The sequence below is a fragment of the Podarcis pityusensis genome, assembly GCF_964106645.2.
Source record: "Podarcis pityusensis genome assembly, chromosome: 15".
Classification (NCBI taxonomy): Eukaryota; Metazoa; Chordata; class Lepidosauria; order Squamata; family Lacertidae; genus Podarcis; species Podarcis pityusensis.
Window position 1 is genome coordinate 4,010,417 of NC_138040.1, and position 25,893 is coordinate 4,036,309.

Below are 25,893 nucleotides of genomic sequence, written 5' to 3' on the forward strand. Positions count from 1 at the left end.
GTGCCTTGCGCAAACAAATAGACTGAATTATCAGTCATCAGTCTGGTCCTTATCTCCGTGCTTCGCCTATCTTTCACATCTGTTTTTAAAAGTAGCATGTGTACATTTTCATGCATGTATGCAGCCATCCTGGACCATTTTTTAAAAAATAATAATGCAGGAAATATTTTTGGGGGGTGAGGGAACCATGCTGTCAACATCACAGGCACTAGCCAATTGGTGCCTTTGAAAGCTGACTTCCCCTACATGATGAGAAGATGAGGAAACAATAATAATGCTATTATTTGCTCCCCACCCATCGGACTGGGTTGCCCCAATCACTCGGGGTGGCTTCCAGCATATACAAAAATATAATAAAACATTAAAAGCTTCTCTGTACAGGGCTGCCTTCAGACGTCTTCTAAAGGTTGTATAGTTACTTATCTCCTTGACAACTGATGGAGTTTCTCCACTGAGAAAAGAATACATTTGGGTTGACTGCAGAAGGCATGTCTCTTTCCCTGTTCTATAGCTCTTCTTCTGCCCTCACTTTGCTAGGTAGGAAAACAGGAAGTGAGCATGAAGGGTAAGTGAGGACAATAAATCATCACTTGCCATTCATGGTCTAGGGCAGGATGCCCTGCGATTCCTGTTGAGCCTGCCTTCCATGAACACCTGAACCCAAACAGATTGATATTAAGTGACAAGTGGGAGCTAATTGCACTGACGGGTCCATGCTGAGCGTAATTATCCAGAGAGGAGTTTGCTGCAAATTAATTAATTAAGAGTGCCTTTCCCCTTTTTAAAGCCATGCTTGCGCTCCCACCCACTCCCGCCTGGTGCCACCGGTCACTTCGTTTTCTCCCAATTAATACAATTCATCTGCTTTTTGTTTACAACCATCAGGACTTAATCCAATTAATTAAATGTTAAGCAGCGCTCCGTTGACTATCACTAGAGGAAAAGAAGGGGACGGGGGTTAAATTTGCAAAGAGCAACAAAAAGAGAATTTGTCACTAATAATTTGCAAAGTGAGGAAGTGATGCTTTCTGCTGCTTGTTCACTCTCTGTGTGCTGACACATGCTGGGTATGCAAGTTTGGTGGGGAAGCATTTGCCTTCCATAGAACACAGAGTGCCAATTATGAAAGAGGCAGAATATTGCCCCATCTAGCTCAGTATAGTCCAAACAATTTTTCTCCCCGTATAATTTTTAATTAGTTTTTTCCTTTTATAAACACAACAAATCCAACCTTACAATAACAAATATACTCCGTAGTATAATCCAAACTAGTGGTTCTCAGACGGTGCGGCAGGAGACAATGGCAAGTGTTGCGGGAAGATTCAAAGAAACTTCAGAATGTTCCCACTGGTAAGAAGTTTTAAGACAAGCAATGAATTTTGCAGCCTCATACAGGGACATGTTGCAACACTGGTGGAAAAAGATTTGATAATTACTTCCCACCGTCGTCTACAGAAAACTTTGACCAGGTTACAGACCCCTTTTCGAACTGCAGCTGTTCAGGGCTGACATTGAATGAAGAAGAGGAAATGGCCTGCATTTTGCACGCTCACACCTTGAAAATGAAACACAGGACTCTTTTTTTGGGTATACAACCAGAAACAGTATCCCCACTTCTCTTCAAGAGCATTGGCTATTCTTCCACAGTTCCCCATCACATATTGTTGTGAACAGGGATTTTTCTACTCTGACAAATATGAAAGATCAGAAAAGAGAAAGGCTTAATTGCATTGATGAGGAGATGAGTGTTTGTCTCAATTTAGACCTAATATAAAGGAGATTGTCAGGCAAAAGCAAGCTCAAGCCTCTCAATAAGCTTGTATCCATACTTAAGGTACATATCTAAGAGGCTTGTTTATATTTTGGAAACGACTCACGTTTTTTGGTAGCTGCGTTGTTTCATACTTTCTGGATGTTCTGTGATTATATTATAAAACAGTTGTGTTCCGTCTTATAAATCAAACACTGCTAATTGTTGTTTTGGTTTCTGATGTATTTTTTATCAATAAAAAATTCGGCGCGGAGCAAATTTTTATTCTGAAAAGTGTGGACCAGAGGAAAAGGTTTGAGAGCCACTGGTCTACACTGACTCACTGTGGCTCTCCAGGGTTTCAGGCAGAGGGGATGTTTGCCAGCCTGCCCCAGAGGTATAAAGATTGAATCAGAAACCTCCTGCATGCTCCACCACTGAGCCACAGCCCGTCCAGCTCTTCCGGGGGGTGGATTTGAAGGGGAAGTAGTATGAATTAGGCAGATTCACCTTTCAAGGCAAACCAAATCTATTATCTCCCCCATTCTCAGAATCTGAACCCAAAGCCCAGTGTTCGTCCCTGCACTGGGATGGCGTAGCAACGGAGAAGAAATTTGGCTCAGTTCGCAATTAAAAGTGGACGCACCAAATTTCGCACTTCCCGAAACAATGCATACCCTGAACCACAGCTGCCACCCTTTGAAATTTGCACTTCTCCAAATTTCTCAGTGCTGTTATTCCATGAGAGCAGGAAAGATGGCCCTAAGAACCCATGCGATGGAGGTGGAAGTAGACTTTAGTTTTGAGGTGGATGCTGTATCCTTTTTTAAAAATTGCAAACTGGCGTGGGGAACTGAACTTAAGCCTGGAAAAAATGAGCAGCAGAGGTAAATTGAAACTGACAAATTCGCCCATCCCTAACCAAAGTGCAGAAAAGCCACCCAGCAACCACTAGGCAGACCTGGGTTTCTTGTTTCTTATCCAGGATTCAGGTAAGGAAGAAAGACTCTACTGGCGCTAGGAAACAGTTCATTATAAAAGAACTGCTGTGATCATGACATGTTCCAAGCTGAGCTGAGGGACAACTCCGTCTATTCAAGGCTTGTCACCAGACAAGGTGGCAGTCTCCTGGACTGGCATAAGCAATATCTTGTGACAGAATTGAATAAATTGAGTTGCACCAACCCACCCACACTGCATTCCCAAGACGGCTTGCACAGCACATGTTCTTAATAATCTGTTTCCTGACACTGTCTGGCATCTCCTCCTCTAGGATCCTCGGCCGGTTGATGTCACTTTCAATTCTTTAAAAATGTGTTCCAAGAATTCAAGTGAGACAAAAAGGTGCAGGGGGCGAGGAAGAGAAGCTTCCACCTGCAGGGTGATCACGAGAACTGGCTCCCACGTTGACAGCTAACAGTGAACCTCATAGCGCGGACAGAGTTCCAGCCTAAGCTGCCCCAAAGAAGTAAATGGGGTGTTGCTTTGCCCTTGAGATTTTCAAGCACCTCATTGGTCTCAGACCTTTTATCGGAGAACAAGGGTGAGGAGGAGAAAGAATCGCTGCAGGGGTCTACGAGGGGTGGGTGGGGGTTCATTTACTGTTTGCATTTTAATGAGAATCAGTGTCAAACTTCCCAGAACAATATGCAAACCAAAAATGAAACTGTCAACATCCACACTTCTCTGACTTGCACAGTATAGCTCCCCCAAAACAATAAAAAATTGTATATTAACACACACACACATCTCCCGCCACTCTGGCTGGCTTCCAACAAAATATTAAAAATACTAGGATAAAAGGGTCCATAAAGTGTCTATATCAGGGAGATGGACATATCAAGATACACTGTATTAAAAGAAATTGTTTGCAAAAATGTGTCTAACGCTGATGAATCACCACGAGAGCTTTTGTTTTAAACTGCAAACCAAATTTCAGACTGGGAGAATAAACATAAGGCTTATTTGCACATTACATGCATTTGCAAGTGCCTGTGGGAATCATTCATTGATTAATACAGTTATGCACCCAAGTGGGCAATGAATGTGCATTACATATAAATAACTGTGCAGGTGTACAACTCGGCTATTTGTGTACACAGATTGCACACCCCTGGAATGTAATGTCCAGACAGTGAAACTGACAGGTTTTTCCATTCCTACCTCCTTCTGGTTACCTTTTGAATTCAAGTAACCACGCAGCCCATCGCATTAAGACCTAGGGTGGCTCGGCTGAAGGTACAAACATAGAGAGCCTGCTGGATGAGGCCAATGGTTCATCCAGTCCAGCATCCTGTTCTCATAGTGGCCAACCAGATGCCTGTGGGAAACCTGACCCAAGCACGAGTACTTTCCCCTCCTGCAGTTCCCAAGAGAAGGGAATGTGTTGAACGTGAAAGGTACATGCTAAGCCTCTCCATTAAAATGAAAGGGAGCAGTCCTTCACGAACAAGGAGTACTTAGGATGTCTCTGAATGGAACATGCCGTTGGACTATGGTGAAGACTTGCAGAATTGGTAGAAGGGAAAAGTGTAGACTTCCAGCAGCCAAGGAAGGTGGGAGCTGTAGTCCAACATCTGGAGTACTACGTTCACTCCCCCAAAGAGTAGAGAGAGGGAATGAATGTGGGCAGCAGTGTCACTCTTCTAGTTGGATGAGAGCAGAAATGTGTGCATTTCATTCTTAAAGCACACCTTAGATTACATTTTAGTTGAAATAAAAGCTTTGCCTCCAGCATGGTAATAATTAATAATAATAATAATAATTTATTATTTATACCCCGCCCATCTGGCCGGGTTTCCCCAGCCACTCTGGGCGGCTTCCAACAGAGTATTAAAATACAGTAGTCTGCTAAACATTAAAAGCTTCCCTAAAGAGATGATGTGGGAGATGGCTCTGTAACTTCCACCATCCCCCTTTGCAGGGCCAAAGTGGTGGTTAAAAAAACTAGACTGGGGCACTTGGTTAAGCATTTAACAACCCCAACAGTCCACATTTAATGCAAAAGTGAACCCCAAGTGACTTATCCCAAGTTTGTAGAGCTACGGCATAGACCTATATATGCATGTTTACTTGGGGGACTCACTCCCATGTAAGCACCCATAGGATTGCAGCCGGGGCTTGTTCTTGATGATGCCTCTGCAAGGCACAGTCCTTTTTGTTCCTACAGGACTTGTGGAGTAAATGGGTCAGGAGGATGGACTGCATTTCTTTGTTTATTGCTGTTGGTAAGTCAATCTTTTGTGGTTTTTCTCCCCTCAAAGGGTACTGATGCACAGCAAACCTCTCACCTCTGAGACCTAGTTTAATAAAAGCATTATTAATTACCAAAAAAACCCCACAGGGCCACAGGTTTCCGGTCCTGGAGTCTCCTCCTTTCCAAACCCACAGTCAATACTGGCACAGAGGCTGCTTCTGGGGTTTGGTGCAGGTGTTTCTGTGTTTTTGCACCCACAGAAATCAGGGGATCCCAGAGGATGCGTCAGCTAAACGGTGCCCCCTTTCCCACCGCAATGGCACAGCCTCCCACTGTGGAGCGGGGACTATTTGTAAGCAGCTGGAGAGGGATCACTGGCGGAAATAACACAACGTGGTAGGTTGTTTTTTTTTCACACATTCCTGTATAAAATATAACAGTGTTCATTAAGTTATCTTTTGAGCATATGGTTCATGTTTTTACCCTTCAGGCTGTTTTTGTTTCATTTTTGGTGGTGTTTTTTTCTTTTCTTTTCTTCAAAAAAAGTCTTGGTTCCTGCAGGCAGCATCAATCCCTGCTTTGGCACAGTTCAGCTCTTCAGAACAAGCACAGGAAAAATGAGATGCTGTCGCCCTGTCAGAATCTGAATGGTAAGGAGAGGCTCCCCTATCAGGGTGGACTAGACTGAGAGAAGTGTGCAAATGACTGCCGGGGCCATGAAGCCTACACACCTGTTGGATGGCTACCCTCCAGGTCTCCCACTGCACATGGGCCATCTAGATCCACAAAGAAGTTGGTCAAGCAGCCTCAAGAGGACAGCTGGCAAGGCTTTCCCAGCATCTCCCTCCCCGATGCCACCATTCTTGTGTTATGCAAGAGAAAAGCATGCCGTTTTACTGATTTTTAGATATTGCGTGGGACCGGGGAGGGTGTGGGAAGAGAATGAGCTTAACCAAAAAGATTGTGTTTTGAAAAGCAATCCCATTTTGCAAAATAAACGAGGCGTCTGGCCTCCTGTTCCTAAGCACCTACTATATCAAACGGATGCATCAGGCACATTTGAGCGAGACGTGAAAAATTGGTTTCCTTCTAGCGGCTGCTTCGGTTTCATAGTCGGCCTAATCCCTCGCAAGGCAATCTTCCGCAGGCGGCTGTAAATCCTGCCTAACAAGGTTAGGAGAGGAGCTCTAACTCCCCGGCAGATCACCTGCTCAGTATGCAGAAGGTCCCAGGTCCCAATCTCCAGTGCACGCTTACTGGGGGTCATGGCCCAGGTAGGGGCCTTGCAGGGCGCAGATGAGTTTCTGCTCCAGTGGAGTCTGAGTGGTGGATGTGGGTGGGTGGTTTTGGGGTGTGTGTGCGTGCGCTATTTGGGGAAGAGAACCAGCGAGAAGTTTCACATCGCAACGAGCTGAGCAAGCATTTTGGATGAAAAGGTCTTGCCACAAAGCTACTTATGAAGATAAGGAGGAGGTGGGGTTGTGGGCTTCACGCCCCTTCCCCACACTCGCGGGGGCTGGCTCCAGCCCCCGTGATAGCAAGGGGAATCCTCGGCCGCGTCATACCCCGGGCCAGCCAATCAGATGGGGCCGGGGCGTGGCCTCGCCTATTTAGGTCTGGCGCCGCCGAGGCTCCCCCTCTTTCTATCGCCGCAGCGGACTTGGTTTTTCCCTCCCTTCCCACCCTTTAGGCAGGTTCTCTGACGTTGCTATGAACTTCGGCCGGTCGCCGTCAAGGGGCCTGGTAGGAATTTTTCCAAATGGCAGATTGGCTCCAGCCATTTGGTTTTCGCCTACCTTGTAGCAAACCGTCACAACTCCTCGGTATTGGCGGTTAGGCATTGGTGGGGGTATTGATCTATTGTTATGCAGATGAAGGGTGGGAAGGAGCACCATCACCTTCCCCCAAACAAAGGGTAGTCCAGTAAAGGATTCTGGGGGGCGTGGCCTTGTCCTAAGCCTAAGGAGGTGTGGGCCTACGCCACGCCCCCACGCGATGACACCGGGGGGAGGTCCTAGTTGACGTGCCTCAGCAGGACTCCTCCCACTGGTGGTTAACCCTTACCGGCCTTCATGCCGGTTAGTTGTTAGGACCAATGCCTAAGCCAATACCGCTCAATTCCTGTACACAATAAAGTTGTGGCCTAATTCGACCCATTAACCAGAATTCTTGTGTCCTGTGTCTTTATTTCCTTGGGGGGAGGCGGGAACTCGCCATGCAAAGAGGGTCACACTTGCATAAACCTGGTTCTCCCCCTTCATCGTTCATAAGAGCCTGCTGGATCAGGCCAAAGGCCTCTCTAGCGCAGCGCCCTGCTCTCAGTGGCCAACCAGTTGCCTGTGGAAAACCAGGAGCAGGACCTCAGCACAAAAGCATTTGCTCCTCCTGTGGTTTCCAGCAACTGGCATTTGAAAGCAACTGTGGAGGTGGAGCACAAGCCACCATGGCCAGTAACCATTGATGGACCTCTTGTCCATTAGGTTTGATTTGTTTTGAGCTTGGTGAGGTTTCGAACTCAACACTTGGATAAAAAAGAACACTAAAAAGACACAATGCAGGGGCACGGTTCCATGTTTCTTTTATGGATCAAGACAGACCTTCAACATTCTCGGCAGAACCCTCTGATTCGCTGAAGCTGTCCTCTGCTCCGTCCCTCATCTCGATGTTTCCGTGATGGGCGTGGCTTGGCTCCCTTAGGGGACAGAGAGGTATTGTGTCAGGGGCAGCTTTGGGGTGTGGCCCGTTTTTAATGGCATCTATCCAATCGGCTCTTCTGGAAACAATTTTAAAGGTGGACCTACAAAAGCAGCCCTTTCTGAAACAGCACGAGAAATGAAACCCAGGTAGCCCTCAAAATTCATCCTTCTGCGAAATTTGCGGCGCAGTTCTCCAACCAAACGATAGGTAGAAAAAATAGTGTGCATATAAAGGCAAGTATTTGTGGGGGAATACACAGTGATGCAATACAGTTAGAAAGACTGCTTGTAAAAATGTGTACCTTAGTTAAAAATTGCATTCAAAAATGCATAGTTTGGAGAAACCTACACCGGAATACTTACAAATTTTCGTAAGCTTTTAATAATAATAATTAAATAATAATAATAATAATAATTACCAATAGCTGTTGAAGTGTGGAGAATTGAATTTTAGAATGGGAAAAGGAAAACCCATGAGAGCAGAAGTCAACAGTTTCATCCATGTCTACTTGGAAGAATCACCTTCTCCTGTATATATACCTGCCTGGGCCTTGAGATCTTCATGGGAGGCCCTTCTCCAGGTTAGGGTCATAGGGTTGCAGCCAATGCTAGTCCTACTAAAAGTAGACCCACTGAAGTTAATGCACATGACTAACGTCAGTAAGTTCACTGTGGGCAGAATTAGTTTACACCAAGTCCATTGCTCCCTTTAGCTCAGTGTTATTTATAAGGTCTGTGTTCACCAGTAATGCTAAGCCATAGTTAACATTAACCACAGTTTATAAACGAACAAGAAACTGCAGCTGGAGAGCATGGTTTGCTCCTGGTTAATAAAGCCATTGATTAAGCCGCTGCATGAGGAGTTTTCAAGCAGGAAGCTGAGAGAATCAATGACCCTCCAGATGTTACTAGACTCCAACTTCCACCAACCCGAGACAGTTTGGACAAGGATCAAGGAATTGTAATATTCAGCAAGTTCTCCCACCTCTGAGCTACTGTTATGTCTGCACTGAGCCAAGCAGTATAGAAACAAGCTGGTACAGACCTATCCTTAAGTCTGCCAGGTACATTTGCCTTTTTCCCAATCCACCTCAATCCGCTAGCGAGCATCAGTGTGGGATCTCTGTCCAGCGCTTTCTAATATGCTGCTGCTTCTGGCACTAGTCAGTTTTCCAGCTCCGCTGACATCCCTTCATTCTCACAAGCAGAGAACAGTCTTTCTTGGGTGATACAAATGGGTTGTCAGTCACTTCACTAACCTCTTGATGGGGGCCGATGGCTCTGCACGAGGGTTGCGACTGTCGGCAACTGGCCTGAGGACAGCTTCCAAAACATCATCAAGGCTTGAGTGAGCCCTGCAAAAGAAAAGGAAACACATGCTCCCAAAATCCAGATTATTAGAAAGGATGCTGGCATGTTGAAGGGCTGGGTGCTTGGTGGGGTGGAGACACGGGAGGGGGGAGGGAGAGAGAGAGAAAGAGAGAGAGAGAGAAAATCATTTTCTCTATCGCTGCCTTTTACTGATACCACTCAAGGTTATTAGGCCTGCAAAGGGAGTTTGAAGAAAGAATTTCAATGCACTTTTTTACTGCCCTTCATCGCTGGCTGACATTGAATGTTGGCTTCTCTGCTTCTTTCACTCTGCATCCTTGCTGCTATGCTAACAAGGTTTGTTTTATTATTATGAACACAGGAATCTTCTTTATACAGAGACAAGACTTGTTGGGTCCACCTAGCTCAGCATTTTCTACCCTGAATGGCAGCAGCTCTCCAAGATGCCGGGCAGGGAGTCTCTCCCTCCCCCTAACTGGAAATGCCATTGAGGATTGAACCTGAGGTCTTCTGCATGCAAGGCAGGTGCATTATCAATGAGATGATGCTGCCCCCCACCCCCCGTTGAATTGTAACTTATTGAATTCTGAACATTGCAGTTCTGATGGGTGTTGTTTTATCTTTATTTTAATTGTATGCACGCTTATTTGGGGGGGGGGGCGTGCTAGAAAACCAGTTTGTAAGACTTTTGCATTCAAGTAACCAACTGCAGGGACATGGGTGGCGCTGTGGGTTAAACCACAGAGCCTAGGACTTGCCAATCAGAAGGTCGGCAGTTCTAATCCCCGTGACGGGGTGAGCTCCCACTTCTCGGTCCCAGCTCCTGCCAACCAGTTCGAAAGCACGTCAAAGTGCAAGTAAATAAATAGGTACTGCTCTGGTGGGAAAGTAAACAGCGTTTCCGTGCGCTGCTCTTGTTCGCCAGAAGTGGCTTAGTCATGTTGGCCACATGACCCGGAAGCTGTACGCTGGCTCCCTTGGCCAATAAAGCGAGATGAGTGCTGTAACCCCAGAGTCAGCCACGACTGGACCTAATGGTCAGGGGTCCCTTTACCTTTACCTTTACCCAACTGCAGAGAAATGCTGCAGAGCTGATTTAAGAACTCTGGAACGCAGCCGGGCAAAGGTTCTCTGCAAGCTTTCGGCAGGTGGAGGCAAAGCTTTATTCAGCACTACTGCTTTACAACAGCAGAAGCATTAAAAGGCTGATTGGGCTCCTTAAGTCAGTGGTTTTCAACCAGTGCGCCATGGCAACCTGGGGTGCCTTGAATGATGGTCAGGGGTGCTGCAGGCAACACTGGCCTCTATCCCTCTTTCCTTCCCTCCCTCCTCTGATGCCATCTCGCATCTCTGCCTCCCGAAGGCTTGCACAGATGTTTATTGCAGCAGCCCTGGCTATAAGCTCTGCAGACGAATGGTGCCTCTGGAGCTGGCGAATGGTGCCTCTGGAGCTGGCGAATGGTGCCTCTGGAGCTGGCGAATGGTCCTCTGGAGCTTCAGCCAGGAGCTGAAGCAGACTCAGAAAAGCCCGGCCAGCCAGTCCGTCGGCCCTCACTGTTGGGAATGGACAGACAAGTCCCAGGCCCCTGTGGGGCAGTGAGAGTAAGCACCTCTTTGGCGCGGGAGGGCAGTTCAGAGACCAGGGACGGTGGCAGCAGCTGCCCGGAGGGGAGAGGAGAGGAGGCTGAGGGAGCACTCCGCAAGGGGGTTGTTCAGAAAAGGGCGAGAGGCTGCCAGCTCTGCAGGCAAGGGGGTGACATAACTGGGCTCCTGAGCCCCACAGGGGTGCCGCAGAAAGAATGCAGTTGGTTAAGGGAGCCGTGGACTCAAAAGGGTTGAACACCTCTGCCTTAAGTGATCAGGGAATTGGCAATGGAAAGAGCCCATTTTGCTGGACTGAAGCGAAATTAATCTCTCTCACACCCACCCACCCACCCCAGTTCTAGAAGCTTGCTGTGTACCTGTCTGTATCTTCTTCTAGACACAAAGTGTCATTGTTCCAGAGGCTGCCATCAGCTTTGCACTCCTCCAGCTTTATTTCTTGATCTTCTGGATCTGCTTGCTCAGGAATCACTGGCATCAAAAGAGCATTAATAGGATAAGTCAAAGAGCTGGAGATATTCTGGAGCGTTTTTGCCAAACAATCCCTAGCTCAGCCAGTTTCAAGATCTGGCAATGGACACCCGATCCAGCCTGCGCCTTCTTTAAAAATTGAAATTACACTTTACCGCACTGGCAACTTCGAAGGAGCTTCCAGGAATGGTTTTGTGATCTACAGTGGTACCTCGGTTTAAGAACAGTCCAGTTTAAGAACAATTTGGTTCACAAACTCCACAAAACCAGAAAGAGTGTCTTGGTTTGAGAACTTTACCTCGCTCTAAGAATGGAATCCGAATGGCGGAAGGGCACCGGCGGCGGGAGACCTCATTAGGGAAAGCGCACCTTGGTTTAAGAATGGTTTCGGTTTAAGAACGGACTTCCGGAACAGATCATAAGTTCATAAACCAAGGTACCACTGTATTTTCAACGCATCAGGGCAGCTGTCGTGCTCCATTATTTGCATTTATTCGCACATCTGAATTGGGTTGCATTTTATAAATTGTAGTATTTAGGGAGCTGAGTTCGGTGGGCCTTTAGGGGCTGCTGATGAGGTGGTGTGTGGTGCAAGGGACGTTATATTCCTGCATGTGTGAAGAACCAACAGATGGAAAGGTGGGTGACTAGATTACACCTTTCGCTGCACCATTAAAATATTTACAACTGGGAGGGCAAAGGGCAAAGTTAAGCAAACTGGCGAAGCCCATAGAACACAGAGAGTTCAGAACATCAGAAGGGCTGGGCTGCTGGATCAGGGTCAAAGGGGGCACATCTGGTAATGCATCCTCAGTTCTCACTGTGCTCAAATGCCCCCAAGGAGAAGGCTGAAAGCAGGACCTGAGAGCAACAGCAGCAATCTCAGGAACTGGGATTCACTGCCTCCAAGAGTGGAGGTATAACATCGCCATCAACAAGCTTTTCCCCACAGGATAAGTAGGTCTCTAGGTTAAACTAGGTTTATCCTGTGCATTGCCTTAATGGAAGAAGATGCATAAATACATAGTAGGGGCTGGTAGCCATTGTTTCAACAACAGGGTGTCTCCAAACATTGCACTGAGACTCAGGCTGAGCCCTCAATCTGCACGCTGCCTGCCCTACCTTCCTGGAGCTGGCTCTCCTGAGCAGAAGGGGGAGCCTCCAATTCTTTCTGACCCCTCTGAAGGTGCAACTGTACGCCAGGGGGTTCCAAAGAGGCACCCTGTGAAACATAAATGCTCAGAGGTTTTTTTTTAAAGGTGTTAAGATCGACAAGGGAGGCCCCAGCTCCCTTTTCCTTGGATCAGAATTAACCCTGGCTGCGTCAGAAACAGGGGTGTGTACTTAAAGGAATTGTGGACTTTGGTACAGATTCACTTGGTCCACACACCCTGCTCTCCTGGAGTAATATGCAGCTGGAAGCGTCATCTATTTATTTTATTGCCAACAATTTATATACCCCTTGAATCTTGTGGGGGAAGACACAAAGCAGTTTACGAAAAGAACAATAAAATCAGTAAAAACATCCATTTAAAAACAAGATAGCTCAGCTGGTAAGAGTGCGAGACTCTTAACCTCAGGTTTGTGGGTTCGAGCCCCATGTTGGGCGAAAGATTCCTGCATTGCAGGGGGTTGGACTAGATGATCCTCGTGGTCCCTTTCGACTCTACATGCTTTTAGCAGGTGCCGAAAGGGGTACAGTGAAGGCACCTGCCTCGTGTCAATAAGCAGGGAGTTCCAAAGTGTGGATGCTGCCACGCTAAAAGATTACTTTCTTACAAACGCGGAATGAGTGCTTTGTGGCACCTGTGACCAGTGCCTGCTCTGCAGATTGAAGCAGACTACACAGCATCAGGTGATCTTGCAGGTAAACTTAGGTTAAAAAAGGTGAAGGGACCCCTGACCATTAGGTCCAGTCGTGGCCGACTCTGGGGTTGCGGCGCTCATCTCGCTTTACTGGCCGAGGGAGCCGGTGTACGGCTTCTGGGTCATGTGGCCAGCATGACTAAGCCGCTTTTGGTGAACCAGAGCAGCGCATGGAAGCGCCGTTTACCTTCCCGTTTACCTTCCCGTTTACCTATTTATCTACTTGCACTTTGACGTGCTTTTGAACTGCTAGGTGGGCAGGAGCAGGGACCGAGCAACGGGAGCTCACCCCGTCGCGGGGATTCGAACCGCCGACCTTCTGATCGGCAAGTCCTAGGCTCTGTGGTTTAACCCACAGTGCCACCTGTTTCCCTTAAAAACTTATGTTACTTACCAGCTTTTGCACTTCCTGGTTGAACAAAGTACTATGAAAATAGCTTTATAGAGAATTATGAAAAAAGATCATCAGTTGCTTATGGTAAATGCCCATGGGGGCAGGGAGACAAGCAGGAGGCATATTGACAAGAGGGGGCCAACATCCCCCCCCCTCACTGCCCTGGGGAGGCAGGGCCACATATTGCAAGGCTGATTGGCATAGCCAGCTCCTTCAACCTCCCCCGCTAAGCCAACACTGACTGGCAGCGACTCTCCGGGAATTCAGACAGGGAGCTTCTCCCAACCCCACCTGGAGATTCTGGGGGGCTGAACCCGGGACCTTCTGCATGCATAGCACGCACTCTGCCTATGAGTTATGGCCCTTCTCCAGATTAGTGAAAATAATTTGTCCTTACTCCCTGCCTCCCCGCTCAGTCACTAGGGGATACAAAAGCTTCTCGTGCCATGCTGACTGATGAGCAAAGCTGGTCATGTTTTTGGGGGAGGGAACATGCCTGGCCCTTGCCTAATTGCGAAAAACATTTCCCCCCCCCCCTTTTCCGTGGGAGGGAAGCAGTTGATTAAAGGGAAAACTCCCTCTAGTCATTTATCCTTCCAGCCTGGCCTCCTTGGTCTGGAATTCTGCACGGCGACTCCAGCCAAGATGAATCTGCGGCCCCTAATGAGTTTAATAAGCACCGGCTGGCTGCCTGGCCAGTCCCTGAGTAGGCGGCAGGTCACTGCCGACTGCTGTTGTGGTTCGGTGACCTCCAATTTTCGTCTAGAAGCAGCAACAGCCCTGCCGATGAATGACAACCGGGCGGGCAGGCGAGGGGGGGGGGCACAAGGGGAACTCGGCAGCTCCTTAGAATTCTATTGAATGGCAGGGGAGATAATGGAGGGGAAGAGCTGCAGCAACACAGATCAAGGGGACCGGCTGAGGTTGCCTTGGAAATGCGCTGAGAGAACAGAGCAAGGGCTGTTTGACACCACAGAACTGATAATGTCTCCCCGACTGCTTGTTGCTTTAACAAACGTGGGCATATTACATCACTTTCTGAGGTTTTCTTGGGAGGCTTTCTTGACATTTTAAGAAAAGCTGTGCTAAAACAAAGACCAAACTCTTAAGGGCAAGGCTGGTGCCGAGGTTTGGCGAGTTTGGGTGTTTCCTAGGGGTCCCCCTTAGGACTAGCAAATGGCCCCCAATAACCAGCAGGAAGTGGATTTCCCATTCCATGCTCCAGTTACAGTTTCACATCACACCTGGTTTTCAGTTCAAGTCGGAGTGTTTCAAAGATCGGCTTCAGGGTGGGTGAAGCTTGCCCATTTTCAGTTTATGTCTCCCCACCCCGCCCAATTAGATTTCTTGATGTGCGACAGCACACAACACGAAATTGATGAAACTGCAGCACACACACACAAAGGAATCTTGATGGGGTAACTGCATTATTGTAGTTGGATTCTTTCTGCAGTTGCCTGGGTAGGAGGGAAACTGGATTTTTACTCTGAACTCTGTGTAAGCCCTGACTGGCTCAACGAGTTTGACTTATCTGATTAGTCACATGAGGAAGCAGGTTCCCAGCTACTATAAAGTTATGTTTTGTGGAAGCAGCGGTTATTGCTGTTTCCGCCACTGGGAAAAGTGGGAGAACGCACTTTGTGTGGAATGTCCTATCTGCATCCTCAGGAAATGTACATTATTTGTGCATTTTGAAAAACAAAAAAAGGGATATGATCTATAACATTAGGTTATACAGTGGTGCCTCGCAAGACGAAATTAATCCGTTCCGCGAGTATCTTCGTCTAGCGGTTTTTTCGTCTTGCGAAGCAACCCTATTAGCGGCTTAGCGCTATTAGCGGTTTAGCGGCTATTAAAGGCTTAGCGGCTTAGCGGATTAGCTGCTAAAAGGCTATTAAAGGCTTAGCGACTTAGAAAAAGGGGGGGGAAAGCGGGGAAAAAAATCTCAAGATTCGCAAGACATTTTCGTCTTGCGAAGCAAGCCCATAGGGAAATTCGTCCTGCGAAGCACATTGAAAACGGAAAACCCTTTCGTCTAGCGGGTTTTCCGTCTTGCGAGGCATTCGTCTTGCGGGGCACCACTGTATCTGTAGTGAACGACACATCAACAAGAAAGCAGCTGCTGTGGCTGAAGATTTTCCTTTAGCCACTGATGGACGGAAGAAATGGGCTACATTCCAAGAAGGAGGTTGCTGTCAAAACTCTCCCCAAAGACAGACCTGCAGCCCGTGCTTTGTCTTCTATTATATGTTACAGTTATTTTCCTACCTGTGGTGTTAATTCTTTCTCTCTCCCCCCTCATTTTGAGAGATATATATATATAAATATATGCATGCTATATCCAAGGATAGCATAGCATATTTTCATACTTTGGGTCTTCTTGTTCTCTATATACTCATTCAGGAAACCTCATAAGAACAGCTTGCTGGATCAGGCCAATGGCCCGCCTAGTCCAGCCCCCTTCTCTCACAGTGGCTAACTCAAAGCCTTTAATGAGAAATCTGCAAGCAGAACCAAAGCACAAGAGCCCTCTGCTCTCCTGTGGCTTCCAGCAACTAGTATTCGGAACCATCGCTGCCTCCAACCATGGAGGCAGCGGATAGCCATCCAGGCTAGTAGCCATCCAGAGCCCTCTCTTCTTCCATGAGTTTGTCTAATCCTCGTTTAAAGCCATCCAAGTTGGTGGCCATCCCTGCCTCCTGTGGCAAGGAGTTCCACAGTTTAACTACGCGCTGCGTGAGGAAGGATTTTCTTTCCTCTGTCCTGGATCTTCCAATGTCCCGCTTCATTGAGGCTCCACAAGTTCTAGTATTCTAAGGGAGAAACACTTTTCTGCCTGGCATGCAGTTACATCATTATATTGACTGCATTCATTGTTAACTGCACCTTGTGCAGATCTAGACCATCAGCTGACCTAGCTCAGTGCTGCCTGCACTGACAGGCAGCCGTGGCTCTCCAGGGTTTCAGGGGAGAGGATGATTCCCAGACCCCCAGAGAGGCCTAGGACTGAACATGGGACCCTGTGCATGCAGAGCACATCATGCTCCACCGCTGAGTGACATAGCCCTGAAGCACGCGTTCAAAAGCTGAGCTGCGGTTGCAAACAACTTCTCTCTTGCAACTTGTTCTTCTTATGTGTTGGGAAGGAGGGAATCCCACATGCCCTGTGGGTCTGGCCACAATTCAACTCACCGTTTTGGAGACTGCGTCTGACGGCTGCTGGAGGGTGGGGGGCAACTCTACGATCTTCCCTTGGGCACAGGCAGTGGCAAAGGTGCTGAATCCCAACAGGGAGGCCTCCCGGCTCCCCCAGCCTGTCGTGTCTATTGTCACGCAGTAGTCCTTGTACTTCGTGATGGTGGAGGAAAACCTGGGCGGCGCCTGTGCTGAAAAGACGTGGCAAAACATAGTGAGAGGGGGAGCCCTGTAAGAACACCTCCCCCTTTTTTTGCCACACAGCAAAAAGTCACAAAAGGCCACCTTCTTCAGCCCAAGGGCTGCATTCCCCCGTGGGCAACCTTTCAGGGGCCAAATGCCAGAGGTGGGTGTGGCCAGAGGCAAAAACTGGGCACTTTTGTCCAGTTGCTTATGTTTCAGCCATGGACAACTCAGAGGTTTTTCTAGGGAAATGTACACAAAGTCCTGCTATCCGAACATAATTTGTTCTGAGGAAATGGTCAGTCAGACCAACGTTAGCATAACAAGTCAGCACTTTCCATTGACTCCTATGGGAACATTTCTAATGTGTTCCCGACAGCAGAATTTTGACCCCAGGATGATGAAAAAAAACCAGGGAGACAATGTGGCATGAAACCGCTAAAGCCATTTTACTCACCCCTAATCTAAGTGATTTAACAGCACCGCTGAACCCCAGGATCAGGTCTTCCCGAACTCCAGATGGCTAAGGCACCCACCTAAATAAAATATCCACTCCCCTCTTTAACACACCCACCCACACCAAAGGTTTAGCTTTTAAAGCACGCAACAACAAGGTCTAGTTGCATTCAGAGAAATCCAGTTCCTGTTCCTGCTTAAGTCTATGTTCCAGCTACATCTCCTTACCTGAAACACTGGGAGGCAACAACAGTGACTCATGCAGGGAAACAACAGGCAGCCTCCCCCCTCCATTACTAAAAGAGTGAGTAATTCCACTGTGTCTCAGCAGCAGAAGCAACTGAACATGTTCCTGACACAGTTGCTGCAAAATAGCCTGCAGAGGCAGATTGTCCAGAGCAGCCGATCCATTTTGTATGACCATCTCTCTACTGCTTAATATATATGAATAGCTCATGCAGAGATGCACCAGGCAGCCTCTTGTATAGGCCCAGTGCTTCAAGGCTCGCAGAAGCTCTTGATTACTGAATTCTGTTTCTTGCAGCACAATGGCAGTCCTCTCAATCAGTGCAGGGGCTGGGGATTAGCGCCTGAGATTGACAGCCAAGGCCCACCTCCTCCATCCCTCACCTGTTACCTGGGCTAAGAGGAGTGCTGGCATCCATGGGCGAGTGACTGCTTCTGGGGGTTGCGTATGGCGTTGCCTTCAACGTCTCCTCGCAGACGATGCTGGACAAGTCCTGAATATCGATGAGTGACCTGAACAAGGCAGAGGCAAGAGGTAGATGATTTGCCACAACTGTGCTGGGAATGAATAGGTCGTCAGATGCCATCTTTGGGCCCTGTGAGGGGTCCAGCCTCTCCAAGAATTGTCTTAGGAACAACCAGAAGCTGCTTTGTACTGAACCAGGGGCAGAGAACCCGCTTTGCAAGCAGAAGGTCCCAAGTTCAATCCCCGGCGTCTCTGGGCAGGGCTGGGAACATCCCTAGTCTGAAACCCTGGAGAGCTGCTGCCTGTCAGTGCAGATAGTACTGGGCTGGATGGACTAAAGATCTGACTCAGCATAAGCTGTAGTTCTGTAGTAGAGGATCTGCTCCGCACACCCAAGGTCCCAGGTTCAATCCCAGATGTCCTCAGCCAGGTCTCCTGTCTGAAACTGTCAAGAGACCAGGCTGAGGAGTACAACTCTTATGAGGAATGGTGGGAGCCTACCCTTCCCCCTGCTCATGGCCAGGATCCTGAAACTCCACAGGAGCAGTGGAGTAGTGTTGATTTGGAACAACGGTTTCCCGAGGGTCACAGTTTGGAAGGTAATAGCTGGGCAGAACTGGGAGGTGAACAGCAAGGAGAAGAAAGGGAAGACAGTGAGATAACAGGCTGTCTCTCGCCAGAAGATGTGCAGCTTCTCAGTCCCAAGGCTAAGAGATTAGATAAGGTGGCTTCGCAAAAGGCTCAGTGGTTGAGAAATCAGGTGGTTAGGAGATGGGAGGACGGAAGTGACTAGAGGGAAGTGCACTCCGAGAATGGCCACTTGTTCTTTTGCTGCATTCATTAAATATTTCTGTTACTGGTAAGAGACTGCTTTCTCTTTGTACTGCTTTCTTCCAGAAGCTCAGATCTGAGTGGCATGTATTTGCACCAATAAATATTTTTGAAAAGCCAAAAACAACAACAACCCAGCGACATCAAGCACTTACACTTCTTTCTCTTTGAACTCTCCTGGTGCCTTGCTGGGCCTCACAAACTGCGTAGTTCCGGTGCTAGGGGGGGGAAACAGGTATACGGGGGCAGGTGTTAACTGATTCTCTTGGAGTGAAGTGACATAAAAGGGAGATTTTCATATATGTGTGTGTGTGTGTGTTGCAAGGGAATTTTCTGGAGTAAACCAAAGTTGCTTCCATGCAACCTCTTCTTCCTCAGTGTTCAACCTGATTGGACCATGCTAAGTTTACCGGGAGTTATATTAGAGAGACTTCCAGATTGCTGCTGTTTTCCAGGTAGGCTTCAATCGAATGCTAGCAGATTAAGGCTGAACAAAGAAAGTAGATCTGGTCCTCTTGTGCAACAAAAACACTTCCGTGGGCAGGGAGGGGGAACACCTGGAATTTCTGTGATAAAACCAGAAAGCACATTGGGAAGGGCAGGATAAACACCAGCTCCGATGCAACATCGTATAACCTCCGGCAAACCAATTGGAACTAACGCTTGACAAACTTAACTCAACTTAAGTGGACTTTGTGCAAGGAGGTGACAGGTCTTCGGAAAGCAATTATTGCGCAATATTCAAGCTGTAATTCCTGGATTGCAGGACTAGATGTCCTTTGGGGGTCCCTGCCAACTCCACAATGTTATGATATGAAGTGGGTAAAAGGAAAGGACATGGTGTTTGGGTCCGAGGAGTGGGATAAAATGTAGTAAGAGCAGACTGGCATTAAAGAAAGTAAAGCTCCTCATGCTTCTAGATCTCATGGTGGCAGGAAACATTTATTTGCCTAAGAATTTAATTACACAACACGTCCAGTAGTTTTCACAGTGCACCTGCACCTAAAATTAGAAATAAAAACTTGGAGAAACAAACCCACGGTCCACTGGATCCAGGCTTCAGCTTCTTTAAGCTTATGCTGTTTCAGTGGAGGCATGCGTTAATTACTATGCTCAGCTTTCTCCCCCTCCACCCGCCCCCCTTCTAATTGCAACTCCTTCATTAGGCAAAACCCGAGAAGTGGCAACAACAGCGTAAAAAGCTAAGTTTTGTCGGGGGCTTATAAAGATGATTGCAAATGTTTTCGCTTGCTAGGGAGTGCACAGAGATCTCCATTTACATAACGCGCACACCTGGCAACTCGCTTGGGGCACCGAGCTGGTGGGATTAATAACAAAAAAGCACACAACCTAATTTACGTCTGAAGTGGCAGCCCGGCAGACGGACGCTTCCTACCTGGCTGCAGGTGTAAACAAATCCTCCCCTGGCGCCTTGCTAGGGAGATGTTTCGCCTCTGCGCCGCAGTGGGGAAATAGTTTTCCTCCTAAACGCAAATAACAAAATGTGCTCGATTGGGGGCATCGCGGGGGTTGCAAGGGGGTGGGTGGGTGCTGGGGGGCGGGAGAGAGAACGACATAAGCTACTGAAAAGGAAATCATGGCTTTCAGCAGTTGGCAAAGATAAATGTGTTTTTAAAGAGATCTTTCTTTTCCTCTCCACTCCTTTTAATAAACACATCCCAAGCTCCTGGGGGTGCTGAAATATTTACAGATCCTCAGTGAATAGCAACCCAATGTTGGAGCAGATGTACGAAGCTACCTGCCCCCCCCCCAGGGTGGAAAATGTGGGGGGGGGATCTAATTCAATCCCCCAGCCAGCTCTTGTAAGTCAAATGCACAGGGTTGCTGAATCAGCAATGGGTTGTCATGGATGTTGATAGAGATAATAAGATTTTCTAACCGTGGCGCTACAGGGGTAAGAAGCCTGGTGGAATACAGAAGACAGCGCTCCCCGCTCCCGGCTCGCTTAGGCTTCTCAGTGTGTACGTATGTGCAAGAGAGATCAAAGCACCTCAAACATAATCCTCCCTGATAAAACAGGACTGATAAAAGGAAGGACTTCTACATGCAGCGCAGAGTTCCAACTCTGGCGCTCGCTCCCAAAGGAGGGAGGAGGCTATCAAGGGCCACCAGCCATGATGGCTGGGCTCTGCCTCAACGGTCAGAGGCAGCAATGCTTCTGGACACCAGTTTCTGGAAACTGCAGGAGCAGAGAATTGCCATTGCGCCCAGGTCTGGCTTGCCTGCTTCCCAGAGGTATCTGGCTGGGCAGCGTGAGAACGAGATGCTGGACTCAGGAGCAATCTTGTGTTTCTAAGAACCTGCGTGCAAGGAATCTTAAGCAGACCTTTCGCCTTCCGACGCTTGAGAGCTGGAGAGGTGGGGAATCGGTGCCCCTGGATAGCAACCTCCGCCCCCCCCCCGACCACTGTTGGTGCTGCATCTGGGGGCTGAGGGGAGATGGCGCCCCAATAATATTTGCAAGGACCAAAAAGGTTCCCATCCCTGCTTTAAGAAGAAAAAGACAGCCATGCTGACAGATGGCAAAGACACACTACAAACTTGTAAAAATAAAAAAAAAGTAATAAAAATCAACTTGCGTTGCTCTGCGTCTGTGGGGCATTCTTTCCTCCCACAGATTTCTTGGAATGTCTCCAAGTCGTCTTCCTGACTGCAAATATCTTGGGTGATTTCCAGGTCTTCTTCTTCAACAGCAGTTGAGTTCTGAAGAGAACAACAACAAGGAAAGATTCGGTTTCTAGAGGGGAAGCTTGGAAACAGAGAGCCAAGTCTCTAAACGGCTGGGAATTAAGGAGCTGGCCCAACAAAAACCACTTGGGAGATCCAGAGTTGAACACTAGGAAAGGTGTCAGAGAGAGTCTGCCTCAGGACATCAGTGGAAAGAGTGTTGCAGTTGAGCACAGATCCTGCTTGCTACTGTGAGAGCAGGAAGCTGGACCAGGTGGGTCCCCCTTTGGCCTGATCCAGCTTGCAGGTCTCTTCTGATGTTCCTAAGGATGCCCAGCTGGAAACGACTAATTGCTTTAGTTGCTCATTTCTGTACCTTTTCATGTCCCATTAATTTCTTCCTCAGCGGAAAAGATTCTCAGTGGCTACTACCAACAATGTCTCTGTTCCGCCTCCACTGACGGAGGCAGTAAATGCCTCTGAATTTCAAGGGCTTCTGGGAATCACAAGTGGGGAGTGCCAATTCTGCTCCTGGGCAGGACATTTGGCTCCCTTTGGCTGATCCAGCAGGGTGGTTCTTAAGAGCAGGTCTGAAGCTCCCATCACCTTCCCTGATCTTCTGGCCAGGTTGGCTAGAGCTGGCGGGGGTTTGAGAGCCCAACAGTGCCAGAAAGGCCACAGACTCTCCAGCTCTGTCTTAAACAATTGAGACACATCATAAAACCCTAGAGTGGGACAGGACCCCAGAGGCCGTCTGCTCCAACCCCCTGCAATGCAGCAATCTCAACTCAAGCATCCATGACAAGAAGGCCGCCCAACCTCTGCTTAAAATACTCCAAGGAAGGGGAGGCCACAACCTCACGAGGGAGTCCGTTCCACTGTAGAACGGCTCTTACTGTTTAGAAAGTTCTCCCTGATGTAAAGGGTGATGCACAGTGCAGGGAAAGTTGATAAGGATATCTTTCTCTTCCCCGCTCTCATACTTTGGGGACATTCAGTAAAGATGACATGCTGGGAGAATCAAGGACAGACAAAGCAAAGGACTTCGTCACACCGTGCATGGTTTAACTATGGAAGGCTTCCCCCAAGTTGGGAGGCTTTAAAAGAGGATTAGACACATCCACAAGGGCTTTGCTCCACCTCCACTGTCAGAGGCAACATGCCTCTGAATGTCAGTTTCTGGGAATGGCAGGTGGGCCGAGTGCTCTTGCTCTCAGCTTGTGCATTTCCCATGAGGGCATCCGTTTGGCCACTGTGAGAACTGTTGGGATACTGCCAGGAAGACAGGCATCTCCAGACGATCCATCGGTCTCCCGTAGAACAGCATCAGTCAGTTAGCGACACGAGCCTCAGACACATTCCAGGACTCATGCACGCCCTTGCAGCAGACTCCGCAACAGAAGATGCACCCAGAAGAGCATATTTACAACTTTATTCAGCGTTGGTCAGAACAAAGGAAAAACATGACTGCCTGCCTTCGTGTCAAGGTAACAGACAGAAACAAAAGCTATATACAAAACGGAAACTTCCTGTGAGCAGGAAGTATGCAGGCTTGTGACACACAACAGCCTGCTCCCTTTTAAGGAGGAATGGAAATATCCTAACAAGAATAGGGTGCTGGGCTAAGTAGGGCCTTGGCCTGATCCACCCCCACAGGGCTCTTGTGTTCATTGACACCACACTGCCCCCCCTTGACTTTGCTCGCCATCAGCGATGGCAGCGCACAAACAAACCTGATATGGTTGGCTGCCATGAGGAGGCAGGAGCAGATGGACCTTTTCAGGTGCGGGAACTGCCAACCCACCCCATCAGAAGGCTTGAGGACCACTGGACAACAAGGCCACCACTAGCAACAACCCTTCATCTCCAGGGTTGTGTGACCAGGAAGCCCAGGGCTCTGTGGGCAGACGTTCCCACGCGATGCCTCCCTTCCTCTTACCTCCGGTTCTGCATTCTCAGGAGGAACTGAGGAGCAGTAGAAGAACTCTGCGTCAGGAGTGAAGAACTCTTCTGATACATCAAGGGAGGGAGACAGGGAGGGGCCCAGTTCCTCCAACTGCCCGTAAAAAAAGAAGGAAACCGTGAAGATTAGAAACCTACCATCTGGGAAAGGGGCTGTGGTTCAGTGGTTATAGAATCTGCTGTGCACATGGAAGGCACCAGGTTCGAATCCCAGCCTTTCCAGGTAGGGCTGGGAGAGACTCCCTGTCTGAAACCCAAGAGAGCCGCCGCTGCCAATCAGCTAAATGGGCCAATGGTCTGACTCTGCGTAAGGCAGCTTCCTATAGTCCCACTGATAAAGGGATACAGCTATTTGTATTTACAACATTTCACTATCATCATCATCATCAGTAGTGCTATTTTTCTAGAAAAAGAGTTGCCGGAACTCACTAGGAACACCTCCCTCATTCTCTTGGAATGGCAAAGGGCACCCACCTGAGAGGTACCAGAACTGAGTTCCTGTGAGTTTCGGCTGGAAAAAAACCCTGATTATTATTATTATCAATGACATTTATATACCACCTTTTTTCTTCCATGGATCTCAATGTGGCTAAAATGGTTCTTGTCCTCCCCATTTCATCCTCACAACCCTGTGAGGTAGGTGAGGCTAAGGGTTGGTGACTGACTCCAAGGTCACAGCCAGGGAGCTTCATGGCTGAGTGGGGATTCGAACCTTGCTCTCCTGGGTCCTGGTCCAACACTCTGACCATTACACCGCACTGGCTTTTCATACTCCCTTTGATTGTATTAGATTTCAGGATTAGATTAAGAGCACTGCAAAACGCAGACATCTGAATTCCCTCAGTGTTTGGACCCACCTGCCACTGGGATGTGGCCCCTGGAAGGTTGCCCCCAAGAGAATGTGGCCCTCAGACCTAAAACGTTTCCCCACCACTGATGTACAACTACATGTACAGCTCCCCCAATCTTCCATTCCCACAGCCCAAGCACTTCAAGCTTTTATCTGACAAATTGTTAATGCAGACAGATAGCCGAGAGGACTGCAGCTGGCTTACCGCCAGGATGTAACAAGGAGAGCTTGAGGGAAATTCCTAAGAGGGGTCAGGGGAACCCTTCAAAGTAAATGTCTGGGTGGAGAAGCAGGGGGGGGGCACTTTATAACGCGATCCATTACCAACCTCTTTGCCACTGTTCAATCCTAACCTTCAGTAGGGACGACGACCAAAAACCAGCACAGTTAGGCAGGCACTTGCTGAGGGCCCACGTCCCAGTCTCCCTTGCCTGGCCTCTGCAGAACAGCTTTTGCTGTGAAGAGGCTTCTCCAGTGGCCTGGCAAATGGCAGGCTTTCCAGGAGGAAGTCCCGCCCAAGAATAGGGGGACACCCGGATCCTCCAAAACTCACCACTCTGTGTGCCTAGATAACCTTATACAGTGGCACCTCGGGTTACAGACGCTTCAGGTTACAGACTCTGCTAACCCAGAAATAGTACCTCGGGTTAAGAACTGTGCTTCAGGATGAGAACAGAAATTGCGCAGCAGCGGCAGCAGGAGGCCCCATTAGCTAAAGTGCTGCTTCAGGTTAAGAACAGTTTCAGGTTAAGAACAGACCTCCGGAACGAATTACGTTCTTAATCCAAGGTACCACTGTACAGCATTCCTGCAACTCCCAGGGTACTGGGACTCTCCAATCCGACCTACCGCCAGGATTACCACTATCCACTGGATGTTTTCAAACCAGATCAGCAAGAGTAGTTAAGGCGGTGCCCTCTGGACTACAACTCCCATCAGCCCCTGCACTAGCATGTTCAGGGGTTATGGGAGGTGTAATCCAACAGGTTCCCCATCTCTGGCCTACCCTGACTGGCAGCTGCTCTCTGGGAACTCTTTCCCGGCCCTACCATTGCCCGATCTGGATCAGTGTTCTCTATGCTGACTGGCAGCAGCTCTCCGGGGATTCAGGCGGACGACATCCCTAGCCCTGCCTGGAGAGGCCCTCTGGGGATTCAACATGGGACCTTCTGCATGCCAAGCAGATGCTCTTCCACTGAGCCAAGGCCCACCCACCCGTCCCCACCCTCAGCTTAACGTGCAACTGCTCCTGGCCTATAGGCTTCATCATATGGCAGCTAATCAATTTATTAAATAGCAATACAGATCTTTGATTTGGGATGGGGGGGGAACCAGACATCGCAGAGGGTTAAGGTGCCTACCCGGCAAAGGTCCTCGGCGGTGACAGAAAGCGAAGCGCTCTTTCGAGAGGCCAGGCCACACTCCGTTAGCACCTCATTTGCTGGGAATTGGATGCCTCTGCCTAATAATAAATTATAACTCCACGTGAAACACAAGAAAATAAAAAATGGAGAGTGGGGGGAAATTAGCATGCAAAGAATTAATGGCGTCCCTGGAATGGCTTGGCCAGCTTACAGAATATAAAAGTGAATAAATCAGCTAACAGCAATAGGAGCTGTCGGGGCCCCGTGAAGATAATGGCAATTAAATGTCTATTCCATAAAGACAAGAACATCAGTCTTTACAGGGCGGGCAAAAAACAACAACAA

General features: G+C 48.4%; 1 protein-coding gene across 3 annotated transcripts in view; it reads right to left on the bottom strand.

Annotated features, from left to right (window-relative positions):
- Positions 1–5,223: 5,223 nt before the first annotated feature.
- Positions 5,224–25,893, bottom strand: part of TEX14 (testis expressed 14, intercellular bridge forming factor) — a 53,194-nt gene continuing 32,524 nt past the window's right edge. The window contains exons 17-28 of one of the 3 annotated variants that reach the window (XM_080982762.1): positions 25,546–25,646; positions 23,312–23,428; positions 21,285–21,408; positions 20,081–20,168; positions 18,840–18,902; positions 17,779–17,900; positions 16,500–16,693; positions 12,170–12,269; positions 10,936–11,047; positions 8,902–8,997; positions 7,544–7,638; positions 5,224–5,541 (exon numbers count right to left, since the gene is read on the bottom strand). In XM_080982762.1, coding sequence (XP_080838888.1) covers positions 5,483–5,541; positions 7,544–7,638; positions 8,902–8,997; positions 10,936–11,047; positions 12,170–12,269; positions 16,500–16,693; positions 17,779–17,900; positions 18,840–18,902; positions 20,081–20,168; positions 21,285–21,408; positions 23,312–23,428; positions 25,546–25,646 — 1,271 coding nt within the window. In that variant the 3' untranslated portion in view covers positions 5,224–5,482. Of the gene's footprint in view, positions 5,542–7,507; positions 7,639–8,901; positions 8,998–10,935; positions 11,048–12,169; positions 12,270–16,499; positions 16,694–17,778; positions 17,901–18,839; positions 18,903–20,080; positions 20,169–21,284; positions 21,409–23,311; positions 23,429–25,545; positions 25,647–25,893 lie in introns of those variants that run through there. The other 2 variants (XM_080982761.1, XM_080982760.1) reach the window with 2 other exon arrangements.